A 22,715-nucleotide genomic window follows, 5' to 3' on the forward strand; every position below is an offset into this window, starting at 1 on the left:
TCGTGAATGTTTGAAATACTGTGAGATGATGGATGAATGATTTGTTTTCTATTGTTTATCGTATTGTTTGACATGAAATTGTATAATTGCATATTTTAAACCACTTGACATATTTTTAATTTATAACATTTGCATGACTTAATTGTAATTCAATAATTATGTACTTACTATTTTGCATGTATAAATTTGCCAGCGCTTTGGTGCCAACTGTAATGCTGTGTAAATATATCGTAATAATAATAAATAAATAAATTATCAATAAATAGGGAACATTACGAAAAACTCTGCGTACTTTTAGTTTACCCGTGGAACGTCACAAATAAGTTTTACGAAACTTGTTACCTTAAGGTGCCTACGACCTACGATTAATAAATATGTGTTTCAGTTTATAGGTACAGTTAAGTGCAAAAATATGTATCGAAAGAATCGTCTCATAAATATAGTACTACGCTCTTATTACACTGGAATAAGATGCTATGGGACGTATTTTTGAGTAAGATGTGTACACCCATATTTTAACTATGAATACTATAATAAAATTATATTTGTGAAAATACAACAACTAAATAATCACAACGTCAATTTATTGTTAATCTGAATGACAATGTCAGTCGAAGACGACATGTATACTGCTCATTTCAAGTGGCGATAGCGTTTAATTAAAGAAATTGATAAGTGTTAATTGTTTACGAAAATACTATATGAAATCATCTGATTATCAATTACGTGTCTTACAAGAGAGTCTGACAAACATCTAACTACTCAAATGTGCCATCCTATAAGCAGCAATCTAAAGAAAGGACGCTTGGAACGAGGAATTTCGTACATTGACCTGCCTATTCCTATCTCTATCGCACGTGCATAATTATATTGTTATCCTGCTTGTACAATGTAATTAATTACGCGTGAGCGATAGAGATAGGAACATTCGGGTCAATGTACGAAATTCCTCGTGATAAGGGTCCTTTCATCAGTTTACAAGAATAAATTTTCTTGTTCTTGTGCAATTCTATTTTCATTATTTATTATCTTTACTATTAGCAAAGATACATTGATTAAGTAAGATGCGTAAAATCTAAGACAATTTCGTGCTTCGAATTTGACAGGTCCAAAAGTTGACGGTTTACTATTCAGTGACCGCAAAACATACGGCGCAGTTTTGGATCTTAGACTTTACCTCTCTATTACAATGAATTATCTTTGCTATTAGTACTATTAATATTTCATCTATATTCTTTGTTATTTATTTTTACTGTTTCAACGCTTCAGTTACGGCAAGCCATTGCGTGACCTCCGTCAATCCGCAATCTCGTATGCATACTTTGTGGCGGCTAAAGATTTTCCCTACTCGCGTAATATGCTTTCAGCTTGATTACTTGTATATTACCATGTGACAGGTACTAGCACTCTAAGCTATTACATATTTGCTATAAAAACGAATTATAATAGAGTATACATAGTTGACGAATATATCGTGAAATAGTTGTGACAGCACCATTCGTTTTGTATAGTTCGTGTCATCCGCGATGACGTGCAGATTTGTCAAATCTAACCTTCAAATAACATAACAATACGAGTCAAGGCACGCGTCTTCGTGAATGCCACGATCTCCACCTTAGCTTTTAAAAACCTATTTTAGTAAGTAGGTTTAAAAAAAAGGGTTTTATAGTTAAAGTAGCTAAACATTGCCTGGCTTAAAGAAACAGTGATTCTCTAGTTTCTATGCCAAATATATAATTATAGATGTATTTTTTACTATGTATATCTACTTCAGTTTATTCCAGTTATATAGAATTACTTATGTGGATGAAAAATGGTTTGAATGTCATGACCTTTAGCCGTTGAATGCATTGACACTGTAGCGCCAAGTGGTGGTAATAGCAATTATACCAATCAAGTAATTACCACCTTTGTGCATCGATAATGACTATACTAGATGAATAATTTCTAATTACGAAATCCTAAGGTTTAGGTATTGTATATTCTAGAATTCATTAAATAATAGAATAACTAATACCTTTGTGCATTTATAATACCGTAATGACCTAATGACGATACTAAATGTGTTATTTCAACTAAAGAAACCTACGGTTTATTGTATATTCTAGAATTCATTAAACAACATTTGTAACTGGTTAGTTGGCTATAATTTCTTCTTCTTCTTCCCTAGACCGGTAGTCCCATTTACTTGGGGTCGGCCCTCCTCGTCCGCATCCTCCCCTGAGCACTTCGTGCGGCGTTTTTGTCAATTTGAGCCTCTTTAAGGCGCAGGGCAAGTTTTATTCGTTAGTTTTGGCACTATAGGATTTAATTTCATTTTTTGCGTAGGAATTTTTCTTTATTAAAAAATATCAAAATACAAAACTAATAAATTAAAAAAAAATACATCAAGCCCTAGCTAACAGAAAAATAAGCATATTTCTCAAAAATAATAACTGTAGCGCAAACACAAACGAAGAAAAACGCGCACAAAGTTTGTAAAGAGCTTGCCCTACCCTTCTCCTTAAGCTCTCTTTCGACCGTCGTCAGCCAAGTGGCGGGTGGTCTTCCGTGGTCGGCTATTAGTAGTTGGCTATAATTTAATTGATTTTATTGCCTATTGATATCTAATGAAAGTTATTTATGAAATTGTATAAGTTTTAGTTACGCAATGTCAATGGACTAAATTGTAGGCGAATTGAAGTTTTACTTAGTTTTGTATTTTCATTGATGATAAATTATTCGTCGTTTTTTATTGTAAACTTAGACGTTATGGCCCTATTCGAGTGTATGTAAACTTTTGTTTTGTTACAGGGAGACGAATTTAAAATGTCGTCAGTGCCTTTTGGAGACGGCCGCGATGGGCCAGGACGACGCACAACTGGGCGCCTTCGACGGCGAAATCGTCTGCGAGACACCCAACAATCTACTTAATAAGTTTGACGGTAGGTAGTATACAGGTACCTTTATTAACCAAAAAAATGGCATACCATCACATCCACGGCACAGTTTGAAGGTAAGGGGACACTGGGCGATCATTTTCTGCCTTGTGGTGACACCCGTGATAGCCTAAGACGACAACTGGGCGCCTTCGACGTCACGATACCCAACAACCTACTTGACAAGTTGAAGGCTCGCCATTAGGCCCCAAACAGTGTGTTCTTCTCACACTCTCACTGCGTACGCACGAGTGAGATGAATATGCGTGCTACTCGGGATCGCGAATATCATGTTTTTATATTTTAATTCGGTGTAAGTAACAAAATAAAAAAGTAATAGATGAGTTCCTTCAAAAATAAAATTGCGCATTTTTATAAGCAATTTTCATATGTAGCTTTCTGTATACATTGTTACTAAATTTTAAAGTTCGTTTTAGACCCTTGTTCGTGATTTTTTCTATCGTCACAAAATCAGGATTAAACTAGAGGAAATCCTCATTTGGCAACCATATTTTTGTGATCTAATAAAGGAGTACGATTTTCCAAAAATTACGCTCTCTAAATCTACTGCACCTTAAGTAAATTAGCGCCCATTGAGAAAATTAACCAACAATAATACTACCCAAAAAAAGTGCACTGTGTACAAATTATTGGTTATACTGGTGTTTTTTTTTTTAAAGATGGATAGGAGTACGATTATTACGAAAGGCTGCTTTTGGGCTCCTTTTACCTGGATAAAATCAGTTCAAGCAGTAGTTATCCCTAACGAAGTTGTGGTTTACAGCCTTATGACCTTTTAACTGACCGACAGTCGTAAATCACCTAAAACAAATATTGAACAAGTACTCAACTTCCCGCGCATGACGCCATGAAGTCCTAAAACTACGCTTACGTAACCGACTCAAATATTCACACTTACATCATAGGAATTATAAAGGTTTTTATCGGCCTATTAGCCGTAGGTCGACTTCCGCCAATTCCTAAAGATTTAAGGACGATTGTTCCTGTTCATGACTTACGTCTTTTTGAATCAGAAACTAAATCAGATTGAGCATAAAGATGTCTCATTCGACCCCAAATAACAAGGTGCAAGGTATTCATTAGTTTGATTGAACTACATGTTGGAGGCCTCTTTTGAGGCGTGTGCGGCTCGGTGGGCCCGTTACCTATTTATGTAAACCACTTCGCAAATTGTGTTAATTACTTAAATGCGAGTCATTTTTTTCATTCTTTCAGCAAATTCAATACCGAGCGGTAGTACCTCTAAAATACGAGGTTGCATGCTGTTGAATAGGAATGATGACATAAGTATGTTGAATTTTATAACAGTATCTAGTCAGGTTGAACGGACAACAACTAAACAATAGACCCCAGACGTAGGTAGAGCTACAAACTTCTTATTTTTTTTCTATGTGACTTCTTTAGATTCATGTCATGCGGATACGAGATTGTTTTAAAACGTTATGTCTCTTCGCTGACAGTCAATTCTTAGAAGTCTTTACTTCTAAGAATTGACTGTCAGCGAAGTGCGGGGACTGCGGGGTGTTCCCCACTGACAGTTTTAAACGACAACGACTTGTTGTGGTATGGATACCTATAGGTATATAAACTGTGGTGTTCCAGTTTTCATACTATGTATGTATGTGCTAATTGCTGATAACGGGGGTCCATTAATTACATGAAGTTACGTTTTTGAAGATTTTTTGATGTGTGACCCATAAGCTCCAGGACGGTTCTACAGCCGTGCCCATAGACGTATACACTACATACGGCACACGGACTCCGACCGTAATGTGAACGAATCCTAAAATAAATATTCATGGGTTGATACGAGTTGATTGCAGTCCGTTCACCCGCATTCGAAACAGTATTTGCGAAACGGCGGGAAGAGCGCTATTCGCGGATGTCGTAACGATAGACCACGTTGGGTAATGTAATGGTGCATACGCCGATAATACATGCTTACTCGAACGTGCCACTGCTGACTATTGTGATGTGTGCATTTACGACTATAACTAGATGTGGCCTATAAATAAATTGAACCTTAACTGCATAGGGACTATTCGTACTTAAAATGACTGTTGATATAAATCGTAGGCATCTTTAACGCACCAACATATAAAGTTGATTGAACAAAATAGTTCTTATTATAATTAGCATCTACGTTTTTAAAGGAATGTGAAAGGAAGCTCGTAGAATGTTAAATTATATCCAATTAAATAAATTTTGTTGAAGACAACTTGAATAATAATTGGGTAAATTACTTAGAAAAAAAATAACTATTAAACTACTTACATGTTTTATTCAAAAGGAATTATTTTACCTACATCAAACATAGTATTTGATCTGATTTTAGAGGTCTTAAATTGGGGATTGAAACTTTCCTATTAACTGAATTTCCAAAACGTAAAAGTTAACGCTAACGCGAAGTAAAATTTGTACGGAACCCTCGGTGGCCGAGTCTGCCTCGCACTTGGCCAGTTTTTTTTAATTGTGATTAATTCCAGGCACGCTGACTTGGCGCGAGCGAGTGTTCTCCCTGGACAACGACAAGATCCTCCTGCGGGGCTGCGTGCTGCGCAACACCTCGTGGTGCTACGGCGTGGTCGTGTTCGCCGGCAAGGACACCAAACTCATGCAGAACTCCGGCAAGACGAAGTTCAAGCGCACCAGCATAGATAGGCTACTTAATTTTCTTATTATAGGGGTAAGTGTTCGCGCAGAAGAAAAGCTAAGGCCGGTAAATGAAGTTCGGGTATGGTTTTCTCACAGGTTGGTTGTCATAGCAGTCATAACAAACAGCAGAAGAAGTCGATGAACTCATTCGTTAATTACTTTAGTAAACCATGCCCGGTCTCCCCCACAGTCGTCATGATGTTTCGGAGCGGCGCAGATATTCACAAATATCATGAACACGGTTCTATTGAAATGAGGTTGGAGTGTTATTTTGATATATATGTGCTTCACGTCCGCTCTGATATGATGCGATTGGATGAAACTGATGAAAGTCGTGCCATTGATTACACGTTGAATAATAAAATTAAGCTTACCCCATACTAGTTGTGTTTGTGGTACTATGGTCGATAGGATCTGTTCTAGGAACTATTAAATGTATTATAACCATATATCGTAAACAATTATAGGCCAAATGCCCGCTCAAATATTGTGATAAGGTGCGATATTGGACTAAATAAAAAATAGCCCTTGCGTGATATAATATCGTGTTTGCACACTCTGCGCCGGTGTCGTGCCGGGTACTCTTAGCCTGGCTAGGTTGACGCACACATTTTTCTTCTAGTAGCAATTTTTCATTAAGCATGGCAGTATACTCTGCGTACATGGCAAGCTAAATATATATATCACGAGTCTCTTATTTTTGACGTTGGCCGCCTCTAGAGTCTGTCCGGAAAGAGAAGAGTCGTGGAATGTATGGGGCCCAATACATTCCACCACTCTTCTCTTTCCGAACAGACTAACACATGGAAAAATGGGAGAAAATGTTTAAAAATAGTTTTTTTTTAAATTGGTAATTCCAACATCGAACATAAAGGAAATGAAACGTTAAAGGAAATTATACTTGGTCCAGCAAATCTTGTCAGTGGCAAAAGGCGGAAAATTTAAAAATCGCGGGTTAGCAACACTGTTTTCGAATAATTCCAAAATCGCGTGTCATCTGTGTTTTATCTGTGAAATGTGGATAGTGAATGACAGTCATCATGTTTGTTTACATTCTGAATCGTTGCTAATTCAAGAGAAATTTCTGCTGTCACGATTAAATACCAATATTTAATAAGCTTGTGCATGAACTTAAGCAAAATCAAGGTGCCTACAATATACAATCACACTCGTTGATCGTAAATATTTGTAAAATTGGAGGTTATGATAATTACATGTTTTGGTTCTGTGTACATTGCTGATTTTCTTAGCGCAATACCAACGCAATACTGCTTTTTGAGTGTTGCCCTACTTCACTTTGCTGTCCACAACTTTATCATGTTCATTATTTGTTCAAGTTTTTTACAGTTATCTGAAATAAATTGAAATCAAACCGAATACAACATTCTGACAAATACGGCCGTAATTGTCAAGCTCAGGGACAAAAATTATTCACATCCGTAATAAGAATAAGGATAATTACACGGAGATTAAATTAATTAACTTTGCAAACATAATAAGCGAACTTCTTATTTCAAATTACAGTCAACGTGGCGAATCAGTGTATTGATTAAGTTATTTTTGGCCTTGCGTCATCTTCACATATTATACGGACGGTAATCTTCAGGTTTAAGTATTAAACTACGCCTTATTCCTATCGCTTTCCTACTCAATACAAACTAAGCGCGAGCTACGGCCTTAATATTCATCGTTTCTACAAATATGTTTTAGTAAATAAAATAAAAATTGTTAGTAAAAAAAAAATTGCTCAGCCAAAATTAGGGAATGCAATAACCGGGCGTTGTTCATTACCGGTAATTTACCGACGCGAGATCCCACTAACCGGTTAACCGGTAAATTACCGGTTATACGTTTATGAAATAAAAAACATTGATTTTGCATTATTTTCGTCAGTAACCTTTAAAAGTAATCAACAGCACGTTATAGAATCATCGACAAAACAAAATAATGAAAATAAACTATAAACATTAAACAAGATATATTTACTAATCATATTAAATAAAAAAATCAAACATGTATCATTTCAAAGCGAAATGAACTTGTACATTAAATAAGCAACATTAAACTTTTTTAATTCTTTAAAAATCGCAGTAATCAAAGGGTAACAAAAAAGTGACAGTCGTCATTTAAATGTGATACACGTTTGCATTTACACATCTATCAATATAATATTGTTATTAAAGTAACTAAAACCGTAATCAACATTCATTAAAATCTAGTAAATATAAGAAAAAAAATATTTTACAGCAAGATTAGTTTCATATCATTTTAACACTAGTTACTTTAAAATTGCACTTTAAAAGGCCGTTATCGATTTTAGTCGCAAAAATGTCAAATTGATAGATCTTGTTATCTTTCATTATAATATTTTTTTTTTAAAACAGGCTCACTTAATTAGTAATGATTTTTTTTTAATGGACGTTTAGGTAAACGCGCGAAAAGCAGTGATTTTGTCGATCTTATTTGTAAATTTCGTTAAGTTTGGACTGCTAAAAATGGTAATTTTGTATTACACATATCCTGTACTTCAACTTTAATAAACTTTTTGTTACTATAAATTTGAAGTAGTGTAAATGAAAGTTAGACGAAATCAATTTTCTCCAGAAATTACTTCAAAACAAGTGACAATTTCTCTGAAAATTGACTTAATTTCAACGTAATTTTGATACTTAAACAATCTACAACATTTGCTGAAACTGTTCTTATACATCATTTTGTATAATTTACTACCATAATTTATATGAATTTTTAAAAACTATCCCTTCTCGTCACCGGGGACGCACGCTTGCGACCTTATTATTAAAAGACAAGATGAAAAAACGTGCTAATAGAAACCAATACTTGTTATTTAGATATTACGTAACAAAAGGTGTACAATTCCAACGACTAAATCTTTCAATTTAAAATTTTTGCTCTAAAATCGTTACCGGGCTCTTAAAATAGGAGTTGGAATCAGGAACATGTCATCATCAGATCATTCTGTTAATTATATATAAAATATATAACGTTTCTTAGACATTCGTGAACGATATCTTGAACACAAGTAACCAGCGGTAGAAAATGTTCTTTCGCATTCCACACTTGTCTGACACTACAGACTAAAACAAAGGACACTGAACATAGTAAGGCGGATCGGGTAGGGTTGGCGAGAAGGGAAAGGGCGAGGGATTAGCGTCCACTCATTTGTCACAAAACAATGCTTCCTAGTTCCTACTCCGACGAGGTCATAAGATGTAGAAAAGTAAGTATTTTAAGTGTCTCTTCGTAATCGTAAACCGTAGTAATTGTTTTTTTTTGTAAGTACGAAGACATAGATGGGCTAATTCAACAGGTTGTTACATTTTTATTTGCCTATACAACGTTCGGTAAATTCCCGGTTACGGCTGGAAATTACCGGTATTTTACCGACTGTAATATTGGTCAAATTACCGGGTAACCGGTTAACCGGTTAACCGGTTAGCATTCCCTAGCCAAAATGCAGGATTCCACCAGTGTGCGGCACTGCGCGACACAAGCGTTTTTGTACTGAACAAATTTAATATTTGTGCCGCACACTGAATGAAACCCGCCCAAATTATAATAACGTACCAAATTATAATATCACTACGCCACAGAGACATTTTCTATGCAAGTAACAAACTAGCGTTCCATACTATTGCCTATGGGCGGTATAGCATAGTTAATAAAAACTTAAAAAAAAAATCAAACCGACTTCAAATATTACCAAAAGCGCCATACATGTACCTATAATATTTGAAGAGTTCCCTCGATTTCTCCAAGATCCCATCATCAGACCCCGACTTGGTGCCAACGGGACCATCTCGGGGTTATACCCGTTCGATTAAAAACAAATTGAAAATCGGTTCACGATTCTCGGAGATATCGAGTAACATACATACAAAAAAAAAATAAAAAAAAATCAGTCGAATTGAGAACCTCCTCCTTTTTTGAAGTCGGTTAAAAAAACCAGACTATAGTTTGATAAAGCCGTTGCGACTAGTCCTTTAATTCGTAATAAACCTAACCTAAGCTATCAAATCACTTAAGATTACCCTATTACGCATAAAGGATTTCGCAGTCATATTTATATTGGTTTACCTCAGGCGCTTCCTCGCCTGTGGTTAGTCCGCAAGACAATAGCGGCTGAATGTAAACAAACACGCCGCGGTATCTGGTGCTCGGCCAAATGGGAATTGAACGCGATTGATGGCCTGCCACGTTACCTTTCTATTAACAAATAGACGGGATAAAGCGATTAACTCGAGTACACCGGTTCCCTACTAGTGGAGTGTAAGAAAGACTGTTTTATATACATATTAGTTAAAGCCTTGGGACACGGTCGTTGCTAACCGGTGGCCAAGTGGCGGTTTTGTCCCACAAAATATAACTAATAAATACCTATATGAAAGACGCTAGTATGTCAAGGTCCAAAATCATTTAATGTGTCTGAATAATAAATATGTTTAGTTCATATGATTAAACTAGAATATCAGCATTAAATTTTAAGTTCAATGTATATAAACGGAAGATGATTTATGGAAATATGTATATTTATTATGCACTAATAACTGGATAAATGCCAAACATATACATTTCCACCCTACCTGCCGTGAGAGCAGTCGCTGTTGTTGATGGATGAACGAGTGAATGAAAGAAATTTTGTCGATGTGTTCTGCACGGTGGCGTGCGGCGTGTGGAAGTGGCTGGTGGAGCGACACTGCCAGGCGTATCTGCCGTGAACGAGTGAATGAATGAACGTTTGTCATTGCAGGTAGTGTTCTCCCTGCTGTCGATGTGTGTGTTCTGCACGGTGGCATACGGCGTGTGGAGTAGCTGGTGGAACGGCACTGCCAGTGCGTACCTGCCGTGAACGAGTGAATGAATGAAAGTTTGTCATTGCAGATAGTGTTCTTCCTGCTGTCGATGTGCGTGTTCTGACCGGTGGCGTGCGGCTTGTGGGAGTGGCTGGTGGAGCGACACTGCCAGGCGTATCTGCCCTGAACGAGTGAATGAATGAATGTTTGTCATTGCAGATAGTGTTCTTCCTGCTGTCGATGTGCGTGTTCTGCACGGTGGCGTGCGGCGTGTGGGAGTGGCTGGTGGGGCGCCACTTTCAAGCATATTTGCCTTGGGACTCGCTGGTGCCCGCGGAGCCTGTGCCGGGTACCGTGGTCATCGCGTTCCTGGTGTTCTTCTCTTACGCCATCGTGATGAACACTGTTGTGCCTATATCGCTATACGTTTCCGTCGAAGTAAGTACAATTCTATTATTTTATTTAACTTTATTATTTAATCCATATTAGGGCTGACATCAATCATGACAGACATGTTTCTCACATGCTTATTAATTTTCACTAAATTGTCTTTGCCTTGATAAGGGTTAATTAACATCTGCAAGGTTTACCTACTATTAAAACAATGAGTAGGTATTATAGCTGAAAATTACTGTTTAAATGAAAAACCTTTTATGCTTTTCAAACATACATTTTGTTTTTATGAAATTAACAATTACCGTAAGAATCAAGAGTAGGAATATATTAACAAGTACTACTGTCCCGTTGCAGGTAATAAGATTTGCACAGAGTTTCCTTATCAACTGGGACGAGAAGATGTATTACGAAAAGACCGGAACGGCCGCCAAGGCGCGGACGACCACGCTCAACGAAGAGCTCGGTAAGTTCCTCTTTATTCATGTAAACTTGAGATTTTAAGGTGACAAATAATGCGTCTTGAAGGAGAAAATGTAGAAAAAGCCTCTGTCTCACATAAGGGCTCATACGAACTATCGGTTAGTGAAGGCAGCGGTTGTAACTCATGGTTTAACCCTTTGAAAGCAAAGCTTATCGTGTTCGGCGCATCATCGTGAACCTTGTAGCAATGCATGAATTCCTGAAGGTATTGGCTGTAGCTGCGCGCGTCAGTTAACGTTGGTGGAGGTCGATGGGTTCAGGCGGTGGTTCGCTCACCTTACAGCGGCAATATGGGTCGCAATTTGCGTTTCATTGCGCGATGTACAGCAAGATTGCTTTGCTTAGTTAAAAAGAAGAGGACTTAACGTTACTTAGAAATAACAACCGCCAAGATTGCAATCTACATATTTTATTTTAGGTCAAATCCAATACATATTCTCGGACAAAACGGGCACGTTGACACAGAACATTATGACGTTCAACAAGTGCTCGATCGCGGGCGTGTGCTACGGCGACGTGGTCGACGAGCACACGGGCGAGGCCATCGAGCTTAACGAGGTATATGCATCACTTTACCACTCTTTTACTATATTAGCCCAGTGAAGAATGCAATACTTAAAAACGCACGCGTAAATCTGTATACGAATTTACCTTACACTACCTGTGACAAGACACACAAAGGGGAGCAATCGTAGGCGTGGCTTTAACAGCAGAACAAGGTAACGCCGTAAGATAATTTTGGTTTAGTGGTGACTGAATTGTCAAATGGTTGGCAATCGCTAAATGTTCGACGACATGCATGCATGCATGTCTAGTTCAGACGTCGAAATTATATCTACGATTTTCTCCACTTTGTTACCTTACCTACAGTCACGTATTAATATTAATTCCATGCAAGTATCTCGGGCACATTGGGAGCCTTTAATCAGGTAGTGTAAACCCCGCCTTGACGTGGTTTGCGCCATTCCATCTTTCTACCTGAATATGAGCTTTCATCGTGTCCGAAACATATAGCCTACAGTGTCGTTTTACATAAGTTTAACGATGGAATGTAGGCAATTTTTTTTTGTCATGTAACTCGCACTGTTTATAATTGTATTTATGACGGCGTTTGAAAGTTTTGCATTTTTCATTATAAGGATTATAAACATTTTTACAGTACATATGGGGCTACTTTATAGCACTAGTGCGAGAAGTAGCATATTATGTTACTGTGTCGAACATTTAAAGGGCCATATGTACTGTAAAACGTTGTACAATACATGTGCGAATAGGTAATTCGCAACTCGTGTCGATTTAAAACACTCCCTTCGGTCGTGTTTTAATTTATCGCCACTAGTTTCGATTTTCCTATTTTTCGCACTTGTATCGTAATGTACTATTCTCTCTCAATAAGACTGTAGTCAAGCACATTGATCATTCTAGACATCACGTGCATGTAGGCGTTCATATATTGACTGCGCTGCAACTGCACAGCGCACTTATCGACCATAATTTTGTTTTGCATGGAGTTGGTTTCATAAAGTTTGAATTTTTCGAGTGAAGATTGTGAATTGAAATGTTTTGTCCCCGTCTAGCTTTGGGGTGTTTCGTCTGAACCGTAACCTTAATGTTGAGTTTACGTTTGTTTTGTTTACCAGTTTGTGCATGTTTACTGCACAGGTTTTGTATAATTTGTGTTTCTTGATACTCCAAATGCGTAACATCACATAATGTTGTTTACACTACAGTTTGCCACCCACCGGTCACAATATTTCACACGTATTGCATGTACACACAATGCAGTTTGGTTTAGTAGCTTTATTTGCAATTATTATAGTTAAGTTAAATAAGGCTGTTAAATCGCCTATAGGTTACTGAGGATAATTTATAATTATATATATTAAAGCGCCTTATTTTTGCTCTCCCGCGTGATTATTTTCTTTCCACATCGATGCCTGGTGCTTTTTATTGGCTGAGAACGTGATATCCATTTTTATTGAAGAAAATATTACCTAAGATACGTACCCGAATAAGCCAAGCGGCAGGCAGCTGCATTTAGCAGAGAATAGACGGGATAGCGTGAATGATAATACAGATAGATATCAATATTTGTGAAATCATAGAACGCATATGTACCTAAGTCGCGGTGATAAAATCAAATGTGATCGATGCAAAAATAAAATGAAGAAATGTGTGTTAATTTTGCGTCTGCATCAATCGTCCTAAATATAACTTATATTATAAATTATGCAAGCAGTACTAAAAAGCGTGACACAGGAATATTTAGGGCACCATATTATAAGTAGGTAGGAAATTGTACAAGTATCAGGGTGGCATAAATAGTGAGATGTATTGGGCAGCGCGGCGGGTCGCGGCCGGGGCCGGGCTCGGCGTCGCGCGCGCGGCTGCTGGAGCAGGAGTACGAGCAGGGCCGCAGCACGCCCGGCGCGCGTCGCCCCACGGACGCCCACGCCCAAGCCCGTCCGCATGTACGCGCACACACAACATACTCGTACACTACACAAACATGACACACTGCGTCAAAAGAGACTCGACAGTTTCAATCGTTGTTTTACTTGAAATCTATGGAATTACGTACACATACGATACTTTGTACGCCACGCTTATTATATATAACGCATTATCGTAAACCTTATTGAAATGCATGAAGGTAAATATTGTATTGCAACCATGCGCGTCTGTGGACATCTTTGGCGGCCATAGGGTTATAAACATGTACAAACCAGACGCCAATATAGTAATGTAGAAGAGTTTGACGTCGTGAATCAATTACATTTTTGGTTTTTATTTCTCCATTTTGAATTGACATGCTTCTCACAGAATTAGAAAACAAATACAAAGACATGATCTAAAGAAAGGAGCTGTCGAATCTCGTTAGCCGCAGTATTACAATATATTCAGAGTCACGTGTGTAGTCTATAATTGATCCTGCTTTGGATGCTCTTCCTAATCATTGAAGCTTGTGCGATTGCATGCATGCCGGTAATAAAGTCATAACGAATGACACGCGTAACTGTGAATAGATATACCGTCTGGTAATGTATCGGTAATATTGTGAACAGTCATTTGTTATATTCTCGATTTATATTTATTTTCGATTGAATCAGTGAAAGAGTTGACTCTGATATGTCGATACACGTGGCTACATACAAAAACATATCCGTATACGTATTTCACATGCTCAAATACCCAAATAAAATCCTAAATATTTGTGCAAGGATCGTATTGGATATTTGAGCAATAATCCTAATGGATGCAATTATCCTAATGGACGTTGAATTCATATATAACTTCGTTCTTATAACCACAGCACACCTCGAAGTAGTTCGACGCTCTTTTATTTCTTTACTGGAATGGTTATAGGCTAACACTTCTATTACTTTGTGTTCCTTGAATTTCTCTTTCGATAACATCTTCGTTATCATCGAAGTAACTTTGAAAATCACAACAAAATCCTTACAACACGTAAAGTATTTGAGGGCTATTTTCTACAAACTGAATAAACTTAACCCAGCTTACTGTACCTGTTGGTGAATGTGTAAATAACGTTTATGTTTGTGTTGCATGCGCTTTGCATTTTGTTGTTCTTGTAGAAAGCTTCTCTAATATACAATTTAATGTGTTTGTCTGATTGAATCGCGCCGAACATCTAGTTTCGCCTGAAGTTAGTTCGCGCAGGTGAAGCCGGTGTAGGTACTGCTCATATGTTACTAGTACGCGTTCAATCGTGCTTATATTCAGAGCGGAGTAGATGACTAGTGCGATCTGTAAAGTCTGCTTCACACCCATTACGTCGGGCCGTGGAACTGGCGCCCGTGCCTGAACTTTGATATCGGGGATTATTGCAACGCCGCTCGCTCCGCGGCGCCGAGGTAATAGGTAAACAAATTTGCTCTAAAGGTCCCCGAGATCGATGGCTCAACTTTATTACTTTTATCGTAAAAACAATCTTCCTCTATGTTTAATTTGAAAAACTCTATGTTTAAATTGCTTGTAAAATGTAAATACAAGTAAATGCATTCACATGCATAACATTAAATCGGTGGCGGGGACGTGAGTCTTTAGAACGATCGATCATCAGCGGTTGGCAAATAGTTGGATACGTTACGATGTGTTTAATAAATTTTGTTATATGAGTGGTTTAGTTCCCCTTACACAGTCCCCGTTGTCCCCGTTATTTATATTTAATTATTAAATTCTCTCGAAAATTTATTTTCATTTAATAATGTGATTCCGAAATCCACATATTTGACTTGTTAAAAAAAGATACGATCGTGACACGCCTTCCTAAGATCGCATTACAAATTAACTAATAAAAACATGTGCGATCGATCATCCTTTACTTGTTCCCGTTGTTTTTTTATACACAATTCTGCCAAAAAGTTTAAGCCATACATTTTTTTTAAAACAAACCGACAAGTAAAGAGCAATCACCTGCGTAATCAGCTACTGACGTAGTGACGCTAAACAAGTTTAGCAATAACATCGCATCCCACAGAGCACACAGCCGCTGGACTTCTCGTTCAACCCCGAGCACGAGGCGGACTTCAAGTTCTTCGACGAGTCGCTGCTGCTGGCCGTGCAGCGCGGCGACCAGCACGTGCACGACTTCTTCCGGCTGCTCGCGCTGTGCCACACCGTCATGCCGGACCAGAAGAACGGCCGGCTCGAGTATCAGGTATTAGACTCTGTCCGTGTTTTCCGGGTTGAAGATAACCCACGGGTTTCATACTGTTGCACATCATCACCGCGCTCCAGGGTGTGAGCGAAACAGTACAGCACGTGTATATCGATGTGCGGATCTGCATCGAATTTAAAGACCGCTATAGTCTTGCAATCATTGCACCCTCTTAGGGGAAGAATATACCATATTTTTTGGTCCAAAATTCGTTAATACCTGAATTATGCGATCAATGAGGATGGAATATGGTCAGCAGTGGACTTTTATCATACCTTGTATCTTGTATTTTTTTATCTTTTACCATACCTTGGCAATTAGCCATTTAGATGCATTGAAGTGTGAAGAAAAACTACGCGGTTTCTGCCCCATTATCTATCTCGTTTGGTTGAGTACTAACACTAACCGTCCTTATCCTCTTGACAAAAATTTAAATCAATAATTATCCTTTCGATTTTTTTTGATAATCATGAAATTTTAAAGAAACGCTTTATTTCCAGGCGCAATCACCAGACGAGTCGGCGCTGGTGTCTGCCGCTAGGAATTTCGGTTTCGTGTTCAGAGAACGCGCGCCTAATAGTATTACTATAGAAGTTATGGGTAAGACAGAGGTAAGCACACCATTTCATTTTATATACCATAGTATAGAACTCATGTTTGTTTTGTGACTGAGAGCTCATTTTAGAGTTGTGCGTGCTCGTTCACTGAAAAGACCGCTCCATAGTAAGTGTACTACTTATTTCGGTCTTTTTTTTATTATTATATTTTTTTAGAAACATACAGTCGTTTACAAACAGTACTTATACAAAATTGCTTAAGTTTAGACCTAGAGTTTCATTTTTTACATAAAATCAGTCTGGTTTTTTTTTTTGTTTTTTCTTTAAGATTACAATTTTAAACTTTTAGTACAGTACACCGAGATAAACGAGCATAATAATGTAACGGAACGGTTTGTGCGGACGTTTTGTAAAGTGCACCTAAGCAGTTGCAACGGAGTGACGGGTATGTGCTGTCTGGCTCATATTAGCCGAGAGCCGTTCGGTCGTCTTCGCACGCGCTCGGCGTCAGCTCGGTCTGATCACTCGGATTCGGATCGCTTTGGTGTCAGTGTCACTCCTCGCTCCCGTTTCGTTTTGCGTGTAGTCGACTAAAATGTACTAAGAGCAGATGCATTAAGGAATAGTTCGGTCTAGTACAGCTAGCAGAGGGAATTGCGTCTTTTTTACTTTAGTACATGTAACTACCACAAGCCTAGTTCATTCGGTCCCAATGTTAATAGGTACAGGTATATTCAAACAAAACGGAAAATAGATCATTTATGTAATGAGTTTGACATTTCAGTAAATTGCCTGGCTATGACTATTTTAAAGTTTAATATTATTGTCAAGGTCATTCAAATGTCTTTAACTGGTAGTTTAGTATAATTAAGTTACAATCAAAGCCTCTGCGTAGTTAAATGTCCTAGTTTAATTCGAAATTAATCAATATTTTTTGTTCCAGGTGTATGAATTGTTGTGTATATTAGATTTTAATAATGTTAGGAAAAGAATGTCCGTGATATTGAGGAAGGATGGTGAAATTAGGTTATATACAAAAGGTGCTGATAACGTAATATATGAAAGGTTAAAAGGAAACCAAGACGGAGTGAAGTCGAGGACGCAGGAGCATTTAAATGTAAGTCCACTTCTATTTGTTAAATCAAATGAATTGTGTGTTATTGTTAATAGAAGAAAATGAATACAGATAGTGAGCGTACCCTCGTTCGATACACTTGAAGTACTGCTATAGATAATTACTGTTAAAAACAAACAACAGAAAAATATTTATATCAGAAATAGATGTCTGCCATAATGGAGTTGGACCAATTGGCCAACTGCCGTTTACAATGCCGCAATGACTTTGTTTAGTGTAATATTTATATTAAATAAAAGAACTAGCACTAATACATCCTGTAACACTTGTAGAAATTCGCGGGCGAGGGTCTACGCACGCTGGCGTTAGCGTGGCGGCCGCTAGACGAGCGCGGCTTCGCGGAGTGGAAGCGACGGCACCACACAGCGGCGCTCGCTTTACACGACCGAGACGAGCAGCTCGACGCCATCTACGAGGAGATCGAGACCGACCTGCTACTGCTGGGTACGTGGCCGACGTTGACAGACCTCTACAACAGTTGTACTTAGTCGCGGGTGAGGGTCTACGCACGCTGGCGTTAGCGTGGCGGCTGCTAGACGAGCGGCAATTCTCGGAGTGGTAAGCGATAGCAGCACAACGCCGCGTTCGCCTTACACAATCGGGACGAGCAGCTCGACGCCATCTACGAGGAGATCGAGACCGACCTCACCGACCTGTTATTGCTAAGATTGATAGACCTCTACAATAATTGTTCAATTGCGCGGGCGAGAGTCCTATAACAATCGTGCAAGTGTACGAACAAGAACCTATCGTTAACACGCGAACAACAATTAAGCGACAACAAGAAAGCTTACTTTAAAAGTTGTCAAATTCTGTAACTAGTTTATGAGCATCCGACACCGTTCCGTTTGACGAGTACCAAGTGTAACTTAATTAATTGCTGAATTTCACATTAATATTTTATGTTCTGTTGTCCTCAGGTGTTACAGCAATTGAAGACAAATTACAAGACGGAGTACCTGAAACGATAGCAAATCTTAGCATGGCTGGCATCAAAATTTGGGTGCTCACTGGAGACAAACAAGGTACGAACAATACCTAATCAATAAAGTCAACGCATTTTTCTATATTCCACAATTTACTGTCAACACCACGCTTCTTTGTCGAATCGCTGAAACGCACCCGTCTGTTCATGTTTTTTTTTAACCTCAAGTGTGCATTGTGGACAAGCCCTAAATAACGATAGATTGTTTGGTCGTTTAACAGAGACGGCGATAAACATCGGGTACTCGTGCCAGCTACTGACGGACGACATGGCGGAGGTGTTCGTGATCGACGGCGTCGCGCACGACGACGTGGAGCGGCAGCTCGCCAAGTGCCGCGACTCCATCCGCGTCGTCAACACCTTCCTGCCGCCCGGTGAGCACATCCTGAAAAAAACCGTACTCCCATCTTAAATGCCGACAACGCACTTTCACATCTCTAGTGCTGTGGGTGTCTAACGGCGACGGTATTCGCTTCCCATCAGGCGATTGATCTGCTCGTTTGCTTCCACCATAAAAAAAACCTTACGCGTTGATCCGGGTAACGTAATCGGAGACGTTACCCGGAAAATCGGTTTACGATGATATACCTAGTAGAAAAAATTACACCGATGAGTGTCTTGTAAATTTCTAATTTCCCAGAAATGTAAATGAAATAAATAATGGGCTACATGCATAAAACATATATTGAATTTTTTGTTCGATAAACATATTCAACAACACGAAATTAATCTAGAAATGTGAAATCCGCAATTTTTTTTAACATTTTTGTAAAGAACTTTAGAACTCGAATTCGAAATAATTCGTTTAAAAAAAGTAATGTATATTAAACACAACAGATTCTTTATATAATAACGAGAAAAAATGTGTTACAACTACATATAAACGGATTTTTAACGCGTAAATTAGTGCCTCCGCCAAGACGAGCAAAGTGAAGCGCAAGGGCAGTTTGTGAAGTTAGGGCTTGTAGACTTAGAAGCTTGGCTCTACAAGAAATCTGATAACCTTTTGACAATGCGAGCCTTATGGTTTCGTCTTGGCAACATTTTACATGAAAACGTTTTTATTTTTTTTTATTTTAGTCTAAGGAAAACCAACAGCGTTATATATATCTAGAACTTCCAATAGAATTACAGAGCCAATTACAGGTTCTCACTTATAGAAATATAATAAATTATAAAGAGTTTTTGGTGGGATAACTTATTTGTCATAATTCAGTTGGATATGTTTTGGCGCAATCGTCTGGGAGATGACGTCACAGCGAACGCGCTCCACATTCACATTGCAATTTTCTAGGTTTCAATTTTCAATTAACCTTTAAATTTCACGGGATGCGAAATCGATTGCCATCATTTTCAATAGTATATTGTGCAGCGAGGGTGTTCAGTGAAATTTTGCAAACGAGAGTAATTCATGACACTTGTAGGCTGGAGTGAATTAACGACTCGAGTTTGCAATATTCTTACCCAAATTCTAAACGAAACAATTCTTAAATACGGTGACATTTTAAACATTCGTCCGCCATATTGTAATTTTTTACAGGTAAGACATTGAAAATTGTGTAAAAATATTTTTCAACTCGACGACTAACGGTTGAATTAAGATTTCGTATACAAAACTATAATTGCGTATTTTTTATTTATGGGCTCCCAAATCAACTACTCATTTCGATACACTGTAACCAACTATAAAAAAAAAAATTACCAATCATGTGCCACCGCGCTCCCATAGAAAAGAATAAAAGGGTGATTGTGTCGCGCGTTTATGTCTTTTGTACTACATTTTTGTCTACGGAGATACTTAAGAATTTTTATAAATTATTTAGGTTGTATAGTAAAAAAGTATTATTTTAGATGACTCGTAGAAAAAGTATTGTATATAATCAAGCTTTTCAATCTCGTGCCTTACTTTTGCATAAAATACTATAATGCATGAAGCTAATTATGATGCGTAAAGTAATAGTTGAACGTTTGTCCGCAGGCACCAGCGGGGGCAGCGGCGGCGGCTCGGCGGCGGGCGCGCTGAACGGCGGCGCTGTCGGCGGCGCCTCGCCCGGCCGCGCCGCCGGCGTCAAGCTCAACGCGCCCGCCGTCTCCGTCGTCACATTTAGGTGGGAACATAACATGCATGAGCACAGGTAGAGAGAACAAGAGCTACACCTTATCACTGCTACCGCGTCATCCCGCCACCCGCCACCCGCCACCGCTCCCTCGTCGTCCCGCCCCACCTGCCTGTGGATGGATTCGCTAACTCAATTACCCGGTGCCTACATTGATACCTACCGGCTTCTGTAACATGAGTAAACTCTGAGATACTGGCAGTATCCATATGGCAGTATACTATATCGGGATACTGACAGGTGATCTATATGGTACTGTACGGCTCCGTACATCATGTGGTTATTTTGGTTGTCAGACGTTGACAATACGAGTAAGGCTACAGTGTTTATGAGGCGATCACTTTTTCTCAAAGTCTTTATTTTAAGAATGTATCATGTAAGACCACGGTTTTAGGTAGTAAATATGTATTGGGTAATAAAGACAATAAGCAATACGATTTAAAATATAATCAAAATTCCATTACAGTTAGTTAACTTTGAAATGTTTCTGCGAATCCATTCACGATCGGTGTTGTGTTTGTGAGTTAATAACCTATGCATTCTGTAGATCAGTTGACAGCATCGCTTTATTATACCCTATGATCTGAATCACGTTGTGTGTCAGTGTTTAGCTAAAATTATATGTACAAACTTCTGCAAAATCGTCACCAGAGGAATATTTTTCCCTTGGCTACTATAGTAAAATAAAGGCAAGAATTAACAAAGTTCTGAACCGAAGAACGTTTAACATGATTGGTTATCAAGGAAGTTTTTCGTTTCAGAACTGTTATTGAACTCGAGTAGAACAGTATTGCCAATGTACAAAAAATATGGACAAGATGGAACGACTTCAAATGTATACTTATAAAATAAAGAAGGGCCTTGTATTTATATATTTGTTACAATTTAAAGCTTCGTATTAGTTATATTATGGCAGTAATGTGTATTTCGTTTATGCCTGTCAATTATATTACCTTAACGAACAAATTAAGGTGGTATTTTGTAAAAAGTTGACTTTGAAGATAATTAATGCCGTGAGGTATATAATTATTCAATTTGAAAATGAAACGATGAAATATCATGCGATGGACTTTCAATTGACAATACTAATGATGTTTCCAGCACTATCCTACTAAACCTTCTTCAACCATGTGACATGCAGCACCTTTCTGTAAGACCCCGACGCCTGGATGACCGCTCCAAAACAAACGAATATTATCTTTATTTGCATTTCATTTTTTTTTTTACTTAGAGCTTCAGACTCCGTGGCAGAAAACGTTTCGTTTGAGTTTGAGCGTTGGTCAAGCGGAGACACGGTCCAGTCTGTCCTATTTGCCCCATACTCCCAGTAAGAGTGCTCTTTTTCTCTTTAACCTGTACGGCTTTCTATTTAACCTACACAAACCTTTAGATACTAATAACACAATTAATATTCAACCTTAACACGCTGTTTTTAGAACCATAGTCGAGCATCACGTGAAGTCCAGTGGTAGCATATCTGTGTATCATGTATTCGTGTGTTGGCTTATTTTATTTTTATTTACCGTTACGCTGTGATATTGATGGTTGCTACTATTGGCGCTTCAGTAAATTGGTGTCATTATTAGCTAGAATAGTTTCTTAATTATTATGTACAAAATTTCATCAAAATACATCCGTAAAATTATTGTAGTATCAGTAGCGTACCGCCTAAATGAAACAGTTGGACCTGTCATTTTATTAGACATTTTGTTAAGTAACGCAAGTTGTGCCAATTATTATCTCATGTGTCGAATGTTGGCCCCTATGATCATTTTTATATGGAGTAACTGTCACATAAAATGTTTGTAGACATTTTTTGGGAGTTTAGCACTTAGTTTAACATTTAGATAGTAAAAACATATTTCTTAGATTATTTTTAAATTAAACCCACCCAAATATTATTGAAGGAGCTGTCACTGTTGTAGGGACCATCATTCGACGCGACAGGTATAGAAT

The 22,715-nt window shown here is 38.2% G+C and overlaps 1 protein-coding gene across 5 annotated transcripts in view; it reads left to right on the forward strand.

The window, feature by feature from the left end:
- The window catches only part of LOC133526806 (phospholipid-transporting ATPase ID), a 100,563-nt gene that overhangs the window by 70,680 nt on the left and 7,168 nt on the right, over positions 1 to 22,715 (forward strand). For 3 of the 5 annotated variants that reach the window (XM_061863597.1, XM_061863596.1, XM_061863593.1), the window contains 13 exons: positions 2,794 to 2,924; positions 5,426 to 5,625; positions 10,628 to 10,846; positions 11,159 to 11,267; positions 11,703 to 11,842; positions 13,627 to 13,755; positions 15,786 to 15,965; positions 16,466 to 16,576; positions 17,466 to 17,639; positions 17,930 to 18,101; positions 18,578 to 18,682; positions 18,864 to 19,016; positions 20,621 to 20,777. In XM_061863597.1, the coding sequence (XP_061719581.1) occupies positions 2,794 to 2,924; positions 5,426 to 5,625; positions 10,628 to 10,846; positions 11,159 to 11,267; positions 11,703 to 11,842; positions 13,627 to 13,755; positions 15,786 to 15,965; positions 16,466 to 16,576; positions 17,466 to 17,639; positions 17,930 to 18,101; positions 18,578 to 18,682; positions 18,864 to 19,016; positions 20,621 to 20,777 (1,980 nt within the window). The remainder of the gene's footprint in view (positions 1 to 2,793; positions 2,925 to 5,425; positions 5,626 to 10,627; positions 10,847 to 11,158; positions 11,268 to 11,702; positions 11,843 to 13,626; positions 13,756 to 15,785; positions 15,966 to 16,465; positions 16,577 to 17,465; positions 17,640 to 17,929; positions 18,102 to 18,577; positions 18,683 to 18,863; positions 19,017 to 20,620; positions 20,778 to 22,715) is intronic. The other 2 variants (XM_061863594.1, XM_061863595.1) reach the window with 2 other exon arrangements.

The sequence above is a fragment of the Cydia pomonella genome, chromosome 17, assembly GCF_033807575.1.
Source record: "Cydia pomonella isolate Wapato2018A chromosome 17, ilCydPomo1, whole genome shotgun sequence".
Taxonomy (NCBI): domain Eukaryota; kingdom Metazoa; phylum Arthropoda; class Insecta; order Lepidoptera; family Tortricidae; genus Cydia; species Cydia pomonella.